At 45.3% G+C, this 16681-nt stretch overlaps 1 protein-coding gene across 3 annotated transcripts in view; it reads left to right on the top strand.

Moving 5' to 3' along the window:
* MIPEP (mitochondrial intermediate peptidase) overlaps positions 1–16681 on the top strand; it is an 80024-nt gene that overhangs the window by 41348 nt on the left and 21995 nt on the right. For all 3 annotated transcript variants that reach the window (XM_020894641.2, XM_070471681.1, XM_070471680.1), the window contains exons 15-16: positions 1243–1317; positions 4117–4236. In XM_020894641.2, the coding sequence (XP_020750300.1) occupies positions 1243–1317; positions 4117–4236 (195 nt within the window). The remainder of the gene's footprint in view (positions 1–1242; positions 1318–4116; positions 4237–16681) is intronic.

Genomic DNA, 16681 nt, shown 5'->3' with positions numbered 1-16681 from the left:
CACATGTGCACACACACGCACGCAGGGTGGGGCCTGCTCCCCTGCCAACAGACAGATCACATTACCACTCATGAGTGGTTCGTCTCTATGGCCACAGTGCAGAGTCACCTGCCACAAGTCTCTTACATAATTTGTTTCTCTTTAGAAGAGCTTTTAATTTAATTTAGATTATAAATAGAGTTGTATAAAATGGCAGCTGTCTTCAATAAACACCAGTATTGGTGATTTTAAAGTAGATCAGTTGACCAAACTACTTCTTCAACAATTACTTGTTTATTTCTAAGAGAATATGCAATGTTATGTGATTAGGCCTAACTAGGCCCAAGAGGATGCCCTAAATTGTGTAGGGACATTAATTATACTGAGTTTCCAAGCCCTATAATTCTTGCAGGTTGGAAAATAAAAAAGCACACAGTTCATTATTGTGGTTATTTGTTGGGCTGTCAGTTCAGCTCCAGTACTGGCAAGGTCCCCAGACTAGGACTTATCCCTTGGTTTTGTCGTCTTTGATTCCTGTTGTCAGTCATTCATTTCAGTTCAGTCGCTCAGTTGTGTCTGACTGTTTTGCAACCCCATGGACTGCAGCATGCCAGGCTTCCCTGTCTATCACCAACTCCCAGAGTTTACTCAAACTCCTGTCCATTGAGTCAGTGATGCCATCCAGCCATCTCATTCTCTGCCATCCCCTTCTCCTCCTGCCTTCAGTCTTTCCCAGCATCAGGGTCTTTTCAGATGAGTCAGTTCTTCACATCAGGTGGCTAAAGTTTTGGAGCTTCAGCTTCAGCATCAGTCCTTCCAATGAATATTCAGGACTGATTCCCTTTAGGATGGACTGGTTGGATCTTCTTGCAGTCCAAGGGACTCTCAAGAGTCTTCTCCACATGCTCTTAAAGGTCAACGGAGCACTTGAGCGGGCTTTCATTGCTAACACAGGAACAGAAAAAGCAGTAACTTTTCCTAAGGGTTTAACTAGATTTTTAAAGATCAGTGCCAATGTCTTATTTCCCTACAATCCTGTGTTTTCATGTACAAATCTCTATTTGACAATTACGATTTTTTGAAATTCAGTGGAGTGTATTCATCCTTGTTGACAAAAATATTTCAAAGTTCTTGTTTTTAAACCATAATGAAGTTCTGTTTTTTTAATTTGATGTTATTTTTAACTTTCCTGCCTCAAAAGTTCATCGTATAATGACTTGCTACGCAATTTACTCACATGCATATATTCTTTTGCTTTTTCAGTCGCTGCCCAGAAATATGGTGTCTCGTCTTTGTGAATCTAAAAAGGTCTGTGCCGCAGCGGACATGCAGCTTCAGGTGGGCGTGTGCCTTTGTTCTGAAGTTTTCCAGGGTCATTATTCAGAATAAACGTACGACTTGAAATTCTTGCCAGTGCTACCCATTTATTATAATAATTATGCTTCCAAAAGATCTTTCATCTGAGTTCAAAGAACTTGATTGACCTTGACTCATTTGGTCCTCCAACCGTCCTTAGGAAGTGGTAGTCAAGGTTATTTCCCAATTTCAGTGAAAAATCAAAGCATGGACAAGTTACGTGCAAACCAACTTAGATCTCTTTGTTCACTCTGTATCTCTTTTTACTGGGATTTATTGATTTTTGTTGGCTACACCATGCAGCTTGCGGGATCTAGGTTCCCTGACCAGGAATTGAACCCAAGCCCGTGGCTGTGAAAGTGCAGAGCCCTACTGAACTGCCATAAATTCCCTCACTTTGTGTTTTTCTTAAAAATGTGTGTTTTTAGATGAGAAGTTTCAACAGTAAGAACTCTTAGTTTTTTAATAAAATTTGAAGCCAGTGTTGCAAGTTTCCAGATAAAGACTGGAGACACTCTGTAAACCATTCGGACGTCAGGTCTGCGTGATTTGGACATCAGGTCTGCGTGATCCCAGATGCCTTGGGTGTAATTTTTGAGATTGTTTATAGAATTCTCCCTCTTCTTCAGATCTTGAGAGTTACGTGAATACAACCAACATGCCCTTCTTTCATCTCAGGCAATATTCACTTTATAATGATCCAGTAGCTACTTAAAAGTGTTGTCACTATGAATTGCTTTATAGTTGTGTCAGATCCAATCCCTGGAAAGTAATGAATGAGCTCTGTTTTTTTTTTTTTTGGACCTTAAAATATACATTTCAGTGAAGATGCTGTTGCTATAGACAAAACCATGGATTTACATTATTCAGTGTCTATTTGTATCATATCTATTTGGAAAAAGATTTCTGAATCATTTGAAAGGTCAATGTTACTTGGCAACAGTCTTTTGATTTACATGTGTCTGTCGTGGGTATCCAATCTTTTAAAAGGCAGTGTCCTGGCCTCCTTTGCAACACTTGTTCCAGTGATTTTCTTTTAAAAAAGAAAATCAGCATTTTGTACAATCTGCCATCCTCCAGAAAGAAAAAGAAGAGCGAGGAAGAGGAGGGGTGCTGAGGGCTGGAGGAGGGGAGGACGTCCCCACCCTGAGGCCTCCCGCTGCTTTCATGTCCCCTGTCTGTCCCTGAGCAGCAGGACAGACCCCCCGCTGACCCTGAGCAGCAGGGCAGCCTAGGGAGGAGGACATGAACTATCTCAGGGCCCTAAGCAAGTAGCTTATAGTGCTTTTTAGGTTGTGCTTTTCTTTCTGTGCATTACTTTAACAACAGCCCCTGTTTTCTGGGGGCTCCAAGGTTCTTGGTCCCAGGCACACGTGATCCCCCGGTGGGCTCATAGCTCAGCCGTGTTTGCTTCATCAGCAAATGAGTATGAAATATATGCACACTTAACTTATTTTGCTGTTTTTATAGTTTAAAAAAAAAAATGTCATTCCATGCTTGTATCTTTCATTTGTGAAAGGCATAATTGAAGAAACAAAACTTTTGAATTCCAATTAGTTTGTAGATTGGGCCAGAAAAACCCACTGCAGTTGAAGTTAGAATTTAAGAATCTCAATTTCTAATGGTTTATTCTGTTGGAATATGGATATAGATCAGTAATGTGGGCCCCTCTGAGTCTCTCTGTGCATTGTTACCCTTCATAGATATGGAATGGAAAGAGCTGTATTTAGTATATGTTTAAGTTGCCAGTTAGAGCAAAGCAATATTTATCTTTAAGAAATGTCTGTGTTTTTCCAGGGAAGGTTTAAACTTGACTTTATAATTTAGAGCCATAATTCTATATCTAGATGAAGCCAGAGTTAGAGGTCATTTAGCTTTTTTCTTTTATCCAAACTGATCCTGACTGCTTTTAGGTCAACAGCTGCACATTCTCTGCAGATTCCAATTTTGAATCAGAAAGATACATATCAGAAGCATAATTGCATGACAGGATTTTTTTCCTTTGAAAATAAAACATTTTCTATGTGTTTGCTTCAGGTAAACTTCCATCAGTGTTTAATATTCAAGTTAAATGTTGTAGAGAAAAAGCACTTTAGATTTTTTGTACGAAATTTAGTTTTCAGAACTCGGTAAACAAGCAGCAGTTTGGCTTTGCTCTCCTATCTGGTTTCAGTGGCCGCTGCCCTCTCCTGGCGGGAGGCGAGCCTTCCCTGCTGGTCGCCTCCTGAAGCCAGGGTGGCCCCGCCCGGCAGCTGCGTCCTGTGTGCCCGGACCCCGGGGTGGGGTCGGCCTGGTCCTGGCCCCAGACACTCCTGCAGCTGCTCCTCCATCCTTTGTGACAGCCGCTTCCTGCTCCCTCACCCGCCCCGCCTGCCCCGTCACCTCTCATCACCAAAATAGGTCCTCACCCTGTCATTTCTCTCACTGAATTATATCACGATTCCAGGAAGAAGCCAAACAGAATTTTTCATGTTTCCAACTATAAATATGTTTCCAAAATTATGTAGAGTTTTGCAGTCGCAAATTTAATTTGCTGTACTATACAAAAAGTACCTTATAGACAGGTTCAGGGTTTTTTGATATTCTTAATCGTGAGGAGGTTGAGAGCGTCCCTTTTCATCACTGATGTGGTATGACATGCAGAATACCCTCAGTCCACGACACTGATGAGCGTGTGCCCCACTGCGGGCCCGGGCTGTTGTGCTGTGCGCCCCTCACAGCTCAGCTGCCATGTGGCAGATGCGCGCAGTGCCCAGACTGAACGGCGCCTGCACCCCTCAGGTCTTCTACGCCGCCCTGGACCAGATCTACCATGGGAAGCATCCGCTCCAGAGCTCGACCACAGACATCCTCAGGGACACCCAGGAGCGCTTCTACGGCCTGCCCTACGTCCCCAACACTGTGAGTCTGGCGTGTGCCCTGTGTGTGCCACTGGGCGGGCATAGGTGTCGAGTGGGGGGCTGTGAACCTGAACGGCTCTGCTTGGCGTGGAGGCTTCCTGCGGGGCGGGTGCTGGGAATGCCTGGTCACTTCCGGCCCCCAGCTGTCCTTGACATGTGCTCATTGTCCTGCCAGCAGCGTTCCTCCTGGGAAGGTGGAGGTGAAAAAGGCCACTGGAGCTCATCTGTGGTTTTTTCTTTCCGTTATTTTTCTATGATGAGAAAAATACTGATATAAGATGACGGCGATGTTTGCTTCCCAGCCATTGTCACTGCAAAGAGAACCACACTGGTGGCAGGGTTTGGAGGGACGTGGTTTGTGCTCTGTCGCGTGGAGAGCAGGCATGTCGCTGCTGTTCACCGAGGACTGGGTGCCAGAGCCCGTCCAACTTCTTGGACCACAACTCCCGACTCTCCCAGCAGCCCCGTGAATGGGATGGCTTCCCCACCTTTGGGGGTGCACCTGAGGCTATGCACGTGACCTGTCTTGTCTGAGAGTTTGAGGGGATGAGTGATGCTGCTGGGGCACAGACCCAGCCCGGCAGCCATGTGTTCTCATCTCGCTGGTTCCTTAGGAAGCTGGGGTAGGGGAGGATGCCCAGGGCCCTGGCACGAGGCTGGCGTGTTCGTACCCGTCGGGGCCTCAGGGCAAGTGGTGGGAGCCCGACTCCTAGTGGCTTCAGCAGAAGGAGTGTGTGTTGAGTCCCACGACTGCAAGGTGCAGGGGTCAGTCGGACTGGTTGCCGGTTAGCTGGGTTGAGTGAGCTCCTACATGGTGGTTTTAGAAGGTTTCTCCTCCTTCCGTGTCTCATCTCTTTTCTCCGAAGTTGTCTTGTTCTCAGGCAGACAACCCTGTCCGGGTGACTTGGTGACCACCAGAAGGTCCAGCTTTGCCTTCTCAGAGAGAGAGCTCATTGGAAAGTGCTCTATAAACTGGAAAATGCCAAATGAATGTGGTTTCATTTATTCCAGGTTGAGTACCAGCATGTGTTGGCGCTGAGAGTTTGCATTAGTCAGGAAACTGTGACCATCCACTAGATCATCAGGTCCTCAGGCTCAAACTGGAGGCGGGGGGGGGGGGTGGTGTGCAGGGTGCTCATCTTTATCAGACAAGCAGAGTCACTGGAGGTTTCGTCTTCCTTAGACTCCCATCTGCAGCATTTGATTGTCTTAAAAGCTTCATGACATGTTTGAGGTACACAGTGCTGGTCACACTACTGCATGTGTGTGTGTGTCTGTGTGTATCTGTGTATTTGATTGTCTTAGAAGCTTCATGACGTGTTTGAGGTACACAGTGCTGGTCACACTACCAAAGTGTGTGTGTGTGTGTGTACACACATATATATAATTTTTTGTTTCAGTGTATGTATGTATACACACATATAATTTATTGTTCCAGTGCTGTGTATTGCTGTGTATTTGGAGAACAAAAGTTAGCGCCTTTTTTGGATAAGTATTATATAAAAATTTAACCCGTCTCTGTTTACCAGCAACAAACCAAAAAACTGTAAATATAGATTACAGCAAGAAAAAGTAGAAGGTGCCTATCAAAAGTTGTCTGTCCAGTTTTGATTTTTTGATTTTTTTTTTAATTTTTTTTGTTTGTTTTTATATTTACAGGAGGAAAGATCACCTCGTCTGTGAGGGTGGTGCCCGGTTTTTTTGGGGAGGGGTGCTGGGTCTTTGTTGCTGTGGGCTTTTCTCTGGTTGCAGTGCACAGGCTTCTCACTGCAGTGGCCTCTCTTGTGAACACGGGCTCCAGGGCACGTGGGCTCAGTAGTTGTGGCTCCCGGGCTCTGAGCGCAGGCTCGGCAGTCGTGGTGCGCGGGCTCAGCTGCTGCGTGGCGTGTAGGATCTTCCCGGGTCCAGGGTCGGCCTGCGTCTCCTGCACTGGCAGGTGTACTCTTCAGGGACGAGCCTGCCAGGGACGCCCCCAGAGCACCTTGTTCATAAAGTACGTTGTGTTTAATGTCAGTGTCCTAAATAAATGAAGGACTGAACCATATTTACAGAAGGAAAGATCTGATGTACTGATTTTTCTCCAATCCATACACTTAATGTCCTCACTTGTTGGCTTAACCCTAATGAGCTGACTGTGATCTCCTGTGGAAGCCGATGGCTCAAGAACAGCGGCAGAAGGGTGGGCTTGTCCAGTTGGGACCACTACCCAGGAAGCTGGAGGATTTAGGCAGGTAGCGATGCTGTGGGGGTGCGGGGGCACAGGATGTTGGAGCTGAGCCCAGTGCTGCGGGCAGGCTCGGTCCATTTACGGCCTCCTGACTGTCAGCCGACAGCCATGCAGCTGTGAGGGCTGAGAAGGGACTGATCAGTTTCAGTGGTGCCATCCCGATAGGTCATCCGCCAGGAAGACACGAAACCTGGATCTGTCCCCTTCTGCACACTGAAGTAAAATGGGTTAAAGCCCAGATGTGAGGAGCGGAGGCTTAAATTTGGGGGAGAGTCTATCTGAGCGCTCCTTTTTGTTCCTGTTTGGACTCCAGTGTCCATACGTGCATACGGCATGGAAGGCTGTGTCCACTGCGTGAGGGCCTGAGTCTTCTGTTCAAGAACCGGGTGAAAACCAGTAAGGAGCTACAGATTGGCATAGAGGTTTTCAGCATTGTAACTGGAAAAAAATTTTTTTCCTTTCTAAATTGTTATTGTGCTTAAAAAAAAAAAAACAGGTGACATAAAATGTACCATTTGGAAAAGAAATATTTTTTAAAGTGCTGTGAATGTGCAAGAGAACATGTGCTGTGCCCCCGAGAGTGACCTTGAGGTTGACGGAGGTGAGGAGCAGAGCGAGTCCAGAGCCGGCTCATGCACATACGAACCACAGATGTTGTCTGTGCTTCTTGGTGTTCACCACTGTCTGGTGTTGACTGGGGTGTGGCGTCATCTGTGAGGACAGTGCCCAGTGTTGACCGGGCTGTGACGCTGTCTGTGAGGACGGTGCCCAGTGTTGACCAGTGTGTGACACCCTCTGTGAGGACGGTGCCCGGTGTTGACAGGGGTGTGACGTCGTCTGTGAGGACGGTGCCCGGTGTTGACAGGGGTGTGGCTTCATCTGTGAGGACGGTGCCCGTTGTTGACAGGGGTGTGACGCCATCTGTGAGGACGGTGCCCGGTGTTGACAGGGGTGTGACATCGTCTGTGAGGACGGTACCTGGTGTTGACCGTGGTATGATGTCTGTGAAAGTGAGTCAGAGGCTCAGCTCCCACATGGACCTCAGAGAAGGTGTGGTCTCAGGTTCCAGGTGCCAAGACCAGTAGAACTATAAAGAGAAGTGAATAGTGAGCCCCAAATTCAGGTAGTCTTACCCCCCGAGCAAGGAGGGGCGCACCGAAGTCTTAGGAATGCTTTCTCACTTAAACTGATAGCAGCCGTGCAGTTGGTAAATGGGTCACTCAACAGAATATGGAAGGGCGTTCTTGGTGTGCAGCCCATGCCTCGAAGTGGGACCAGGCTGTTTCGACTGCAGTGTATGAGGTGAAGAATGGGCTTGAGTGACCCGCAGGGAAGTTGTTCCCGCATGGGGACCACAGTGCTGGTGGGCAGAGGGAACTGGCGGGTGAGGACCAGTGTGGAAGGTGCCTGTGAGCCTGGCGGTGGGCTGGGCAGACAGATCCCACTGGGCGCTGGTGCTGTGTAAGCTGGCAGGGGTGCTCCCCATGTTGGAAGGGGCCATTGGGAGGAGGGGGTGCAGTGTGGGGACCAGTGGGGGGGGGGCGCAATTCAGGCTGAGTGCGCGATGCCTGTGAGCAGCCGTGGGACCTGGGGCTGCGGGCCAGGAGACAGGGCTGGGGAGCCATGTAGGAGAGCGAGGCGTGCGCCCGCACAGAGGATGCTGTGAGCCGAGAGCCTGCTGGGTGAGATGGGGGACATGTGGGATGGCCCACCCTGTCAGCCTGTCTTCTCGTTGAAGCAGCTTTTTTCTAGTACCAGCAAAAACTGAGATTTTAAATGTGTTTTTTCTTCTGTTTCTACTACTAGAGAGTAGCATCTATTCTCTTTATGGGGTTAGGTAGCTGGGAGTGTTGCTTGTAGGACATTTACCATGGATTTGTGTTCACAGTAGATACACTCTCAGCAGACGAGTCACATGGGACCTGAGGGCTTCCTATCCGGAAGCTGCTCAAGTTTTGAGCAGATTCTTAACCTGTGTCGCTGCCATTGTGGTTCTAAGTGCAAAGGAGCAGGGCCGCCGATCCACAGGTCAGGGTGGAGTACGGCCAGCTGTGAGCCAGCCTTCATCCAGTGTGCTCTCCCTGGCCAGCTCTCCTTCAGGCCCCCTGACCACACAGAGCCGGGGCCAGCGGCAGCGGGCGGCGAGTGGAGAGGGTGGGCGCACTGGCCTCGTGTGCTTGCATGCACCGTTGTGCTCTGGTTGGTTTTCTAGCCTTAGAAGGTAGGTCACAGACACACCTGAATGGAGAAGATGCCCCTGCTCCCGTCGGTGGGGCTGTGTTTTCCCTAGAGCTTGTTTCTTGTTCACTCGATATGAATTTTGAAGAACTTCTTTCTCCGAAATAGATATGTGAGTATGTATAGAAATCCTTCTCCATCAGGGGGAAGGCAGACTGAAAACCACAATCACAGAAAACTAACCAATCTGATCACATGGACCACAGCCTTGTCTAACTCAATGGAACTATGAGCCATACCGTGTAGGGCCACCACAGATGGACGGGTCTTGGTGGAGAGTTCTGACAAAATGTGGTCCACTGGAGAAGGGAATGGCAAGCCACTTCAGTATTCTTGCCTTGAGAACCCCATGAACAGCACGAAAAGACAAAAATGTATGACACTGAAAGATGAACTCCCCAGGTCTGTATGTGCCCAGTATGCTACTGGAGATCAGTGGAGAAATAACTTCAGAAAGAATAAAGAGATGGAGCCAAAGCAAAAACAGTACCCAGTTGTGAATGTGACTGGTGATGGAAGTACAGTCCAAGGCTAAAAAGCACAATATTGCATTGGAACCTGGAATGTTAGGTCCATGAATCAAGGCAAATTAGAAGTGGTTAAACAGGAGATGGCAAGAGTGAACATTGACATTTTAGGAATCTGTGAACTAAAATGGAATGAAATGGGTGAATTTAACTCAGATAACCATTATATCTACTATTGTGGGCAAGAATTCCTTAGAAGAAATGGAGAAGCCATCGTAGTCAATGAAAGAGTCCAAAATGCAGTTACTTGGATGCAGTCTCAGAAACGACACAATGATCTCTGTTCGTTTGCAAGGCAAGTCACTCAATATCACAGTAATTCGAGTCTATGCCCTGACCACTAATGCTGAAGAAGTTGAACGGTTATATGAAGACCTACAAGACCTTCTAGAACTAACACCCAAAAAAGATGTCCTTTTCATTATAGGGGACTGGAATGCAAAAGTAGGAAGTGAGGAAATACCTGGAGTAACGGGCAAATTTGGCCTTGGAGTACAGAATGAAGCAGGGCAAAGGCTAATAGAGTTTTGCCAAGAGAACAAACTGGTCATAGCAAACACCCTCTTCCAACAGCACAAGAGAAGACTCTACACATGGACATCACCAGGTAGTCAATATGGAAATCAGATTGATAATATTCTTTGCAGCCGAAGATGGAGAAGCTCTATACAGTCAGTAAAAACAGGACCAGGAGCTGACTGTGGCTCAGATTATGAACTCCTTATTGACAAATTCAGACTTAAATTGAAGAAAGTAGGGAAAACCACTGGAACATTCAGGTATGACCTAAATCAAATCACTTACGATTATACAGTGAAAGTGAGAAATAGATTCAAGGGATTAGATCTGATAGAGTGCCTAAAGAACTGTGGACGGAGGTTCGTGACATTGTACAGGAGACAGGGATCAAGGCCATCCCCAAGAAAAAGAAATGCAAAAAAGCAAAATGGCTGTCTGAGGAGGCCTTACAAATAGCTGTGAAAACAAGAGAATCGAAAGGCAAAGGAGAAAAGGAAAGATATTCCCATTTGAATATGGCAGATTCCAAAGACTATCAAGGAGAGATAAGAAAGCCTTCCTCAGTGACCAGTGCAAAGAAATAGAGGAAAACAATAGAATGGGAAAGACTAGAGATCTCTTCAAGAAAATTAGAGATACCAAGAGAACCTTTCATTCAAAGATGGGCTCAATAAAGGACAGAAATGGTATAGACCTAACAGAAGCAGAAGATAGCAAGAAGAGGTGGCAAGAACACGCAGAAGAACTATACAAAAAATATCTTCATGACCCAGATAATCACAATGGTGTGATCACTCACCTAGAGCCAGACATCCTGGAATGTGAAGTCAAGTGGGCCTTAGAAAGCATCACTACAGACAAAGCTAGTGGAGGTGATGGAATTCCAGTTGAGCTATTTCAACTCCTGAAAGGTGATGCTGTCAAAGTGCTGCACTCAATATGCCAGCAAATTTGGAAAACTCAGCAGTGGTCACAGGACTGGAAAAGGTCAGTTTTCATTCCAATCCTAAAGAAAGGCAATGCCAAAGAATGTGCAAACTACCACACCTTTGCACTCATCTCACATGCTAACAAATTAATGCTCAAAATTCTCTAAGTCAGGCTTCAACAGCACATAAACTGTGACCTTCCAGATGTTCAAGCTGGATTTAGAAAAGGCAGAGGAACCAGAGATCAAATTGCCAACATCCATTGGATCATCAAAAAAGCAAGAGAGTTCCAGAAAAACATCTACTTCTGTTTTATTGACTATGCCAAAGCCTTTAACTGTGTGGATCACAGCAAACTTTGGAAAATTCTTAAAGAGATGGGAATACTAGGCCACCTGACATGCCTCCTGAGAAATCTGTATGCAGGTCAAGAAGCAACAGTGAGAACTGGATATGGAACAACAGACTGGTTCCAAACCAGGAAAGAAGTACAAGGCGGTATATTGTCACCCTGCTTGTTTAACTTATATGCAGAGTGCATCATGAGAAATGCTGGACTGGATGAAGCATAAGCTGGAATCAAGATTTCCGGGAAAAATATCAATAACCTCAGATAGGCATATCTGCATATCTGTATGACACCACACGTATGGCAGAAAGTGAAGAACTATAAGAGCCTCTTAATGAAAGTGAAAGAAGAGAGTGAAAGAGTTGGCTTAACACTCAACATTCAGAAGACTAAGATCATGGCATCCAGTCCCATCACTTCATGGCAAATAGTTGGGGAAACAGGGGAAACAGAGAGTTTATTTTTGGGGGCTCCAAAATCACTGCAGATGGTGACTGCAGCCATGAAATTAAAAGATGCTTGCTCCTTGGAAGAAAAGTTATGACCAACCTAGACAGCATGTTAAAAAACAGAGACATTACTTTGCCAACAAAGGTCCATCTAGTCAGAGCTATAGCTTTTCCAGTAGTCACGTATAGATGTGAGAGTTGGACTATAAAGAAAGCTGAGTGCCGAAGAATTGATGCTTTTGAACTGTGGTGTTGGAGAAGACTCTTGAGAGTCCCTTGGACTTCAAGGAGATCCAACCAGTCCATCCTAAAGGAGGTGAGTCCTGAATAGTCATTGGAAGGACTGATGCTGAGATGAAACTCCAATACTTTGGCCACCTGATGCAAAGAACTGACTGGTTGGAAAGACCCTGATGCTGGGAAAGATTGAAGGCAGGAGGAGAAGGGGCCGTCAGAGGATGAGATCGTTGGATGGCATCACCACTTTGAGGGACATGAGTTTGAGTAAACTCCAGGAACTGGTGATGGACAGAGAGGCCTGCCATGTTGCAGTCCATGGAACTGCAGAGTCGGACATGACTGAGCGGCTGAACTCAGCTGAACTGAAGTATAGAAATCCATGTAGATACCTGACGTTTGTGCATTCAAGCAGATGAAGAATTAGTTTTTTATAACTTTACTTTTAAATATATCTTTCAGAGGTTTTCATCAGAGATGTCACAAGTTTAGTTCACTTCGTATAAAATCGTGTCATAACTTACTGACTTTATGTGGCATCCAGCGTTGATGGTTTTATTTGAAAAGGTCTAATTTTAAATTAACTGATAAAACACTAAGATAAGGAAATGTGTCTATTAACTGATTTCTTCCATCTAGATTAAAATGGCAGACATCTTCCAATCGGTTAGTTTTAAAGGAAGCCTGGTGAGAGAGCGTGATCATGTGGGAGCTTTTATATATAAATCCGAGGTCTGCTTCGACCTTGGCTCTTCTTCCCTCACACTCAGATGTTGGCTCAGGGAATGGCATAAAGGTTTCTTTCTTTCAGTGTGTTAAAAAAAAAAAATTCTGTCTATAAAACAGTAGACCTAGACCCCAGGGTGGTGAAAAGTTCGTCAGTCCCTTTCCAGAGAATCTAGCTTCAACTGTTTGCTAGAAATCCTCCTTCCTCCTGTCTAGTTTCTTCCTTGGGGAAGCAGTCATGTTTCCTGCTATTCTTATGCCTTGGCTCTTGAACAAACGAGAACAGTCTCCTGGGAGGTGAAGGCATGCCCAGGTGGCATAGTTTGGCGTACTTGACGTTGCTAAGCACATGTTAGATTAAACAGAACAATATTTATTTTTTTCTCTTAAATACAAAGACCATATGGTGCCTATCTAGAAAAACCTAAGTGGTTAATTGCATGTTAAATTCCTTTCCTCTTTGGTTCCATAAACAACTGAGAAAATATTTACCTTCTCTGTCATGCTAGATTTATTTATGACTTTGTAACTAAAACACAGAAGTGTTATAAATTGAAACTTTAATCTCAAGATTGACTCATTTGCTAAAAATTTATTTGGTTTCAGTTTGTGGGACAGCTGCAGCTCTAGAGTTCACTGATCTAAAACATGAGGAAGTCATATGACTTACCCAGTTGTTTTTATAACATAGTCCTTGGAGCCAAGTCACCAACTTTCATTCTCATCTTGGTTTTCATGAATAGTACTATGGTTTTTAAATTTTTTTTGACTGCAGATTCACAAAGGCTAGGTCAAGTGAAATAAAAACCCAGGATACTCATTTCCTTTCACTAGGTAGACTGTTTAAACGATACACGTGTCTTTTAGATTTGAGGATGTTAATGTTTCCAGAAGCTTCCACCCTGGTGATTGTCCGAGTGGATTCTCGTCCACGGTGAGCGTGGGCAGGACGCAGGGAGCTCGGGATCTGGATGGCTGTTCCCGGTGGCCTTTTCCCTGTGCCCTGGAGTCTGGGGGGCAGCACCAGCCCTGGAAGAATCCTCTGGGTGAGTTAGGTTAGTTGATGTTAATCTTGCATTTTAACTACAGTTGAGGAACGTCATAGATGCATGTAACCACAAATCAGGAGGTATGGAGGGTTTGCAGGCAGTCTTCCCTGCTCTGGGCCTGTCCGGGGGTGGCTACCCATACCACCCCCCCCCCCAACCCTCTGCCCCCGTGGTATGTAGTTCTCCCCCTCTCGCCGGAGGATGGAACCTCTTTCCACAGGTGTGGAGGCACTTCTCATCCGTCTCGCCGGAGGATGGAACCTCTTTCCACAGGTGTGGAGGCACTTCTCATCCGTGGGCCTCCACATATTTCCTTCTAGCACTTCTGTGGTCTTGTTTGTTACTTTTAAATCTTTGTCTGTCTAAGTTTCCAGTGGTGTAGGTCACCAGATTTAGAACCAATTTTACTTTTTCTAACTGGGTTTTTAAAAGCCCACTTGCCCCTCTGATTTGAAAAGGTCTCCTTTGTGAGTAAGATTTGTGTCTAAGCTTCTTTTTCAGGGCTTCTGCCAAGGCTGGATAATCGTTTGTGAGGGGTTTTGTTTTTTTGTGGGGTTTTTTGATTTTTGTTTTTATACATAGGTGCCTGGCTCCACTTTCCCTCTGTGGATCTGCCTCTTCCTGTCACACCATCTTTATTTATGGTCTTCCTTTCAGAGTGCCTCATACATCTTGTTAATGTCCTCCTGTTGTTGTATGGGCTTTTTCTTGCTCTTGAGAGTGGCTCTCTTACTGCCCCTTACCCCCTTTTCTAGCTCTTTATCGTTGGCACACAGAAAGTTATTTTTACTTTAGTGTGTTGATGTTGTGGCTGACATTCTTAATGAACATCCTGCCGTCCTTGATGCATGTTCACGGGATTGTAAAGGTTTCTAGATACCACTCTCTCTGTGTGTAAATACATACTTACACACATGTATGAAACCTCACAGCATGTGTACGTAATATTTTTGCTGCCCCTTTTCAACATTTCTGTGACCCTTGTGTCCTTCACTGGTCCAGTGGCTTGAACTTTTTTTTTTTGTATCGGGGTAGAGCCAATGAATGTTGTCAGTAGTTTCAGGTGGACAGCAAAGGGACTTAGCTGTACATATCCATGTATCCATTCTCCCCCATGGCCCCCTCCCAACCAGTCTGCCACCTAATGTTGAGCAGAGTTCCATGTGCAGCACAGGAGGTCTTTGTTGATTATCCACTTTCAATATAGCAGTGTATACATGACCTTTCCAAGCTCCCCAACTATCCCTTCCTCTTCCCATCCTTCCCCACAACTATGAGTTGGTTCTCTAAGTCTGTGAGTTTATTTTAGTTTTGTAAGTAAGTTCATTTGTATCATTTCTTTTTAGATTCCATATATAAGGGATGTCATATGATAGTTCTCCTCTGACTTCACTCAGTATGATGATTTTTGGGTCCATCCATGTTGCTGCAAATGGCATTTCATTCTTTTTTATGGCTGAGTAGTATTCCATTGTATACATATACCACATTTTTATCCATTCTTCTGCTGATGGACATTTAGGTTGCTTCCACATCTTGGCTATTGTAAACAGTGCTGCAGTGAACACTGGAGTGCATGTATTCTTTTGGATCGTGTTTTTCTCTGGATATATGCCCAGGAGTGGGACTGCAGGGGCAGGTGGGAGCTCTGTTTTTTAGTTTTTTAAGGAACCTCCGTACTGCTGTCTCCAGTGGCTTCACCAGTTTACATTCCCACCAGCAGTGTAGGGTGTTCCCTTCTCTCCACAGCCTCTCCAGCATTTGTTGTTTGTGTATTTTTTGATGATGGCCATTCTGGCTGGTGTAAGGCAATATCTCATAGTTTTTATTTGCATTTCTCTAATAATTATTGATGTTGAGCATCTTTTCATGTGCCTCTTGGCCATTTGTATGTCTTCTTAGGAGAAATGTCTGTTTAGGACTTGTGCTCACTTTTTTGAGTGATTGTTTGTTTTTGATGCTGTTAAGTGTCTTGAACTATTTGTAAATTTTGGAGAATAATCCCTTATTAGTCACATAAATTTGCAAATATTTTCTCCCAATTTGTGGGTTGTCTTTTTTGTTTTGTTTATTGTTTCCTTTACTGTGCAAAAACTTTTGAATTTGAGTAGGTCGCATTTATTTTTGTTTTCATTTCCGTTATTCTGGGAGATGGATCAAAAGAGATGTTGCTGTTATGTCAGAGTGTTCTTTCTATGTTTTCCTCTAGGAGTTTTGTAGTGTCCACTCTTGCGTTTAGGTCTTTTAATCTATTTTGAGCTTATTCTTGTGTATGGAGTTAAGGAATGATCACATTTCGTTTTTTTACATGTGGCTGTCCAGTTTTCCCAGTACTGTTTGTTGGAGAGACTGTCTTTCCAACCTTGTGTAGTCTTGCCTCCTTTGTCATGGATTAATTGACCATTGGGCTTGGGATTATTTCCAGGTCCTTCTATCCTGTTCCATTGGTCTATATTTCTGGTTTTGTACCAGCTGATGACTATAGCTTTGCAGTATAGTCTAAAGTCAGGAAATCTGATTCCTCCAGGTCTGTTTTTCTTTTTCCAGATGGCTTTGGCTATTCAGTGTCTTTTGTGTGTCCTTAACAAATTTTGGCTTTTTGTTGTTGTTGTTCTAGTTCTGTGAAAAATGCCATTGGTAATTTGACAGGAATTGCACTGAATTTGTAGATTGAGTAACTTGGACTTTTACAATCACGGCAAATAACACTGGAGACGTTGAGCACCCTGGTTGTGTCCACAGTTTCAGTGGAATATTTCTGGCTGGATTTGAGAGCGAGCCTGTATGCGTGTTTGAGAGGCTGTTCCCAGGTCAGGAGGCATGTAGTCTGACCACGGAGGCAGGAGTGAGGTGTGCACACAGGCAGGGCAGCTGGAGTTGGGGGACGGGGCAGGCGAGGTCGCCCCACGTGGTGGTGCTGCAGCAGATGCTCGAGACTTGGACACTCCTCTGTAACGTGAGCACTGACTCGCGTGGTCATCGTGAGGACCAAGGGAGATCACGCATGTGGAAGCATGCAGCCCAGCGCCTGGCGCCTGGTGAGAACACAGCGAGCGTTAAGCAGTCGTGTTCTCGTCAGTGTAACAGGTGGTTACTGAAAGGGGATTTCATCACTGCAAGTGGGGCAGCTGCAGCAGGAGAAGCAGGTTCACACATTAAAGGAGATGGACATCCCTGCCTGTGGTCAGGATGCTGA

Source organism: Odocoileus virginianus, chromosome 8 (assembly GCF_023699985.2).
Source record: "Odocoileus virginianus isolate 20LAN1187 ecotype Illinois chromosome 8, Ovbor_1.2, whole genome shotgun sequence".
NCBI lineage: Eukaryota > Metazoa > Chordata > Mammalia > Artiodactyla > Cervidae > Odocoileus > Odocoileus virginianus.
This window is presented reverse-complemented; position numbering and strand designations above follow the sequence as displayed.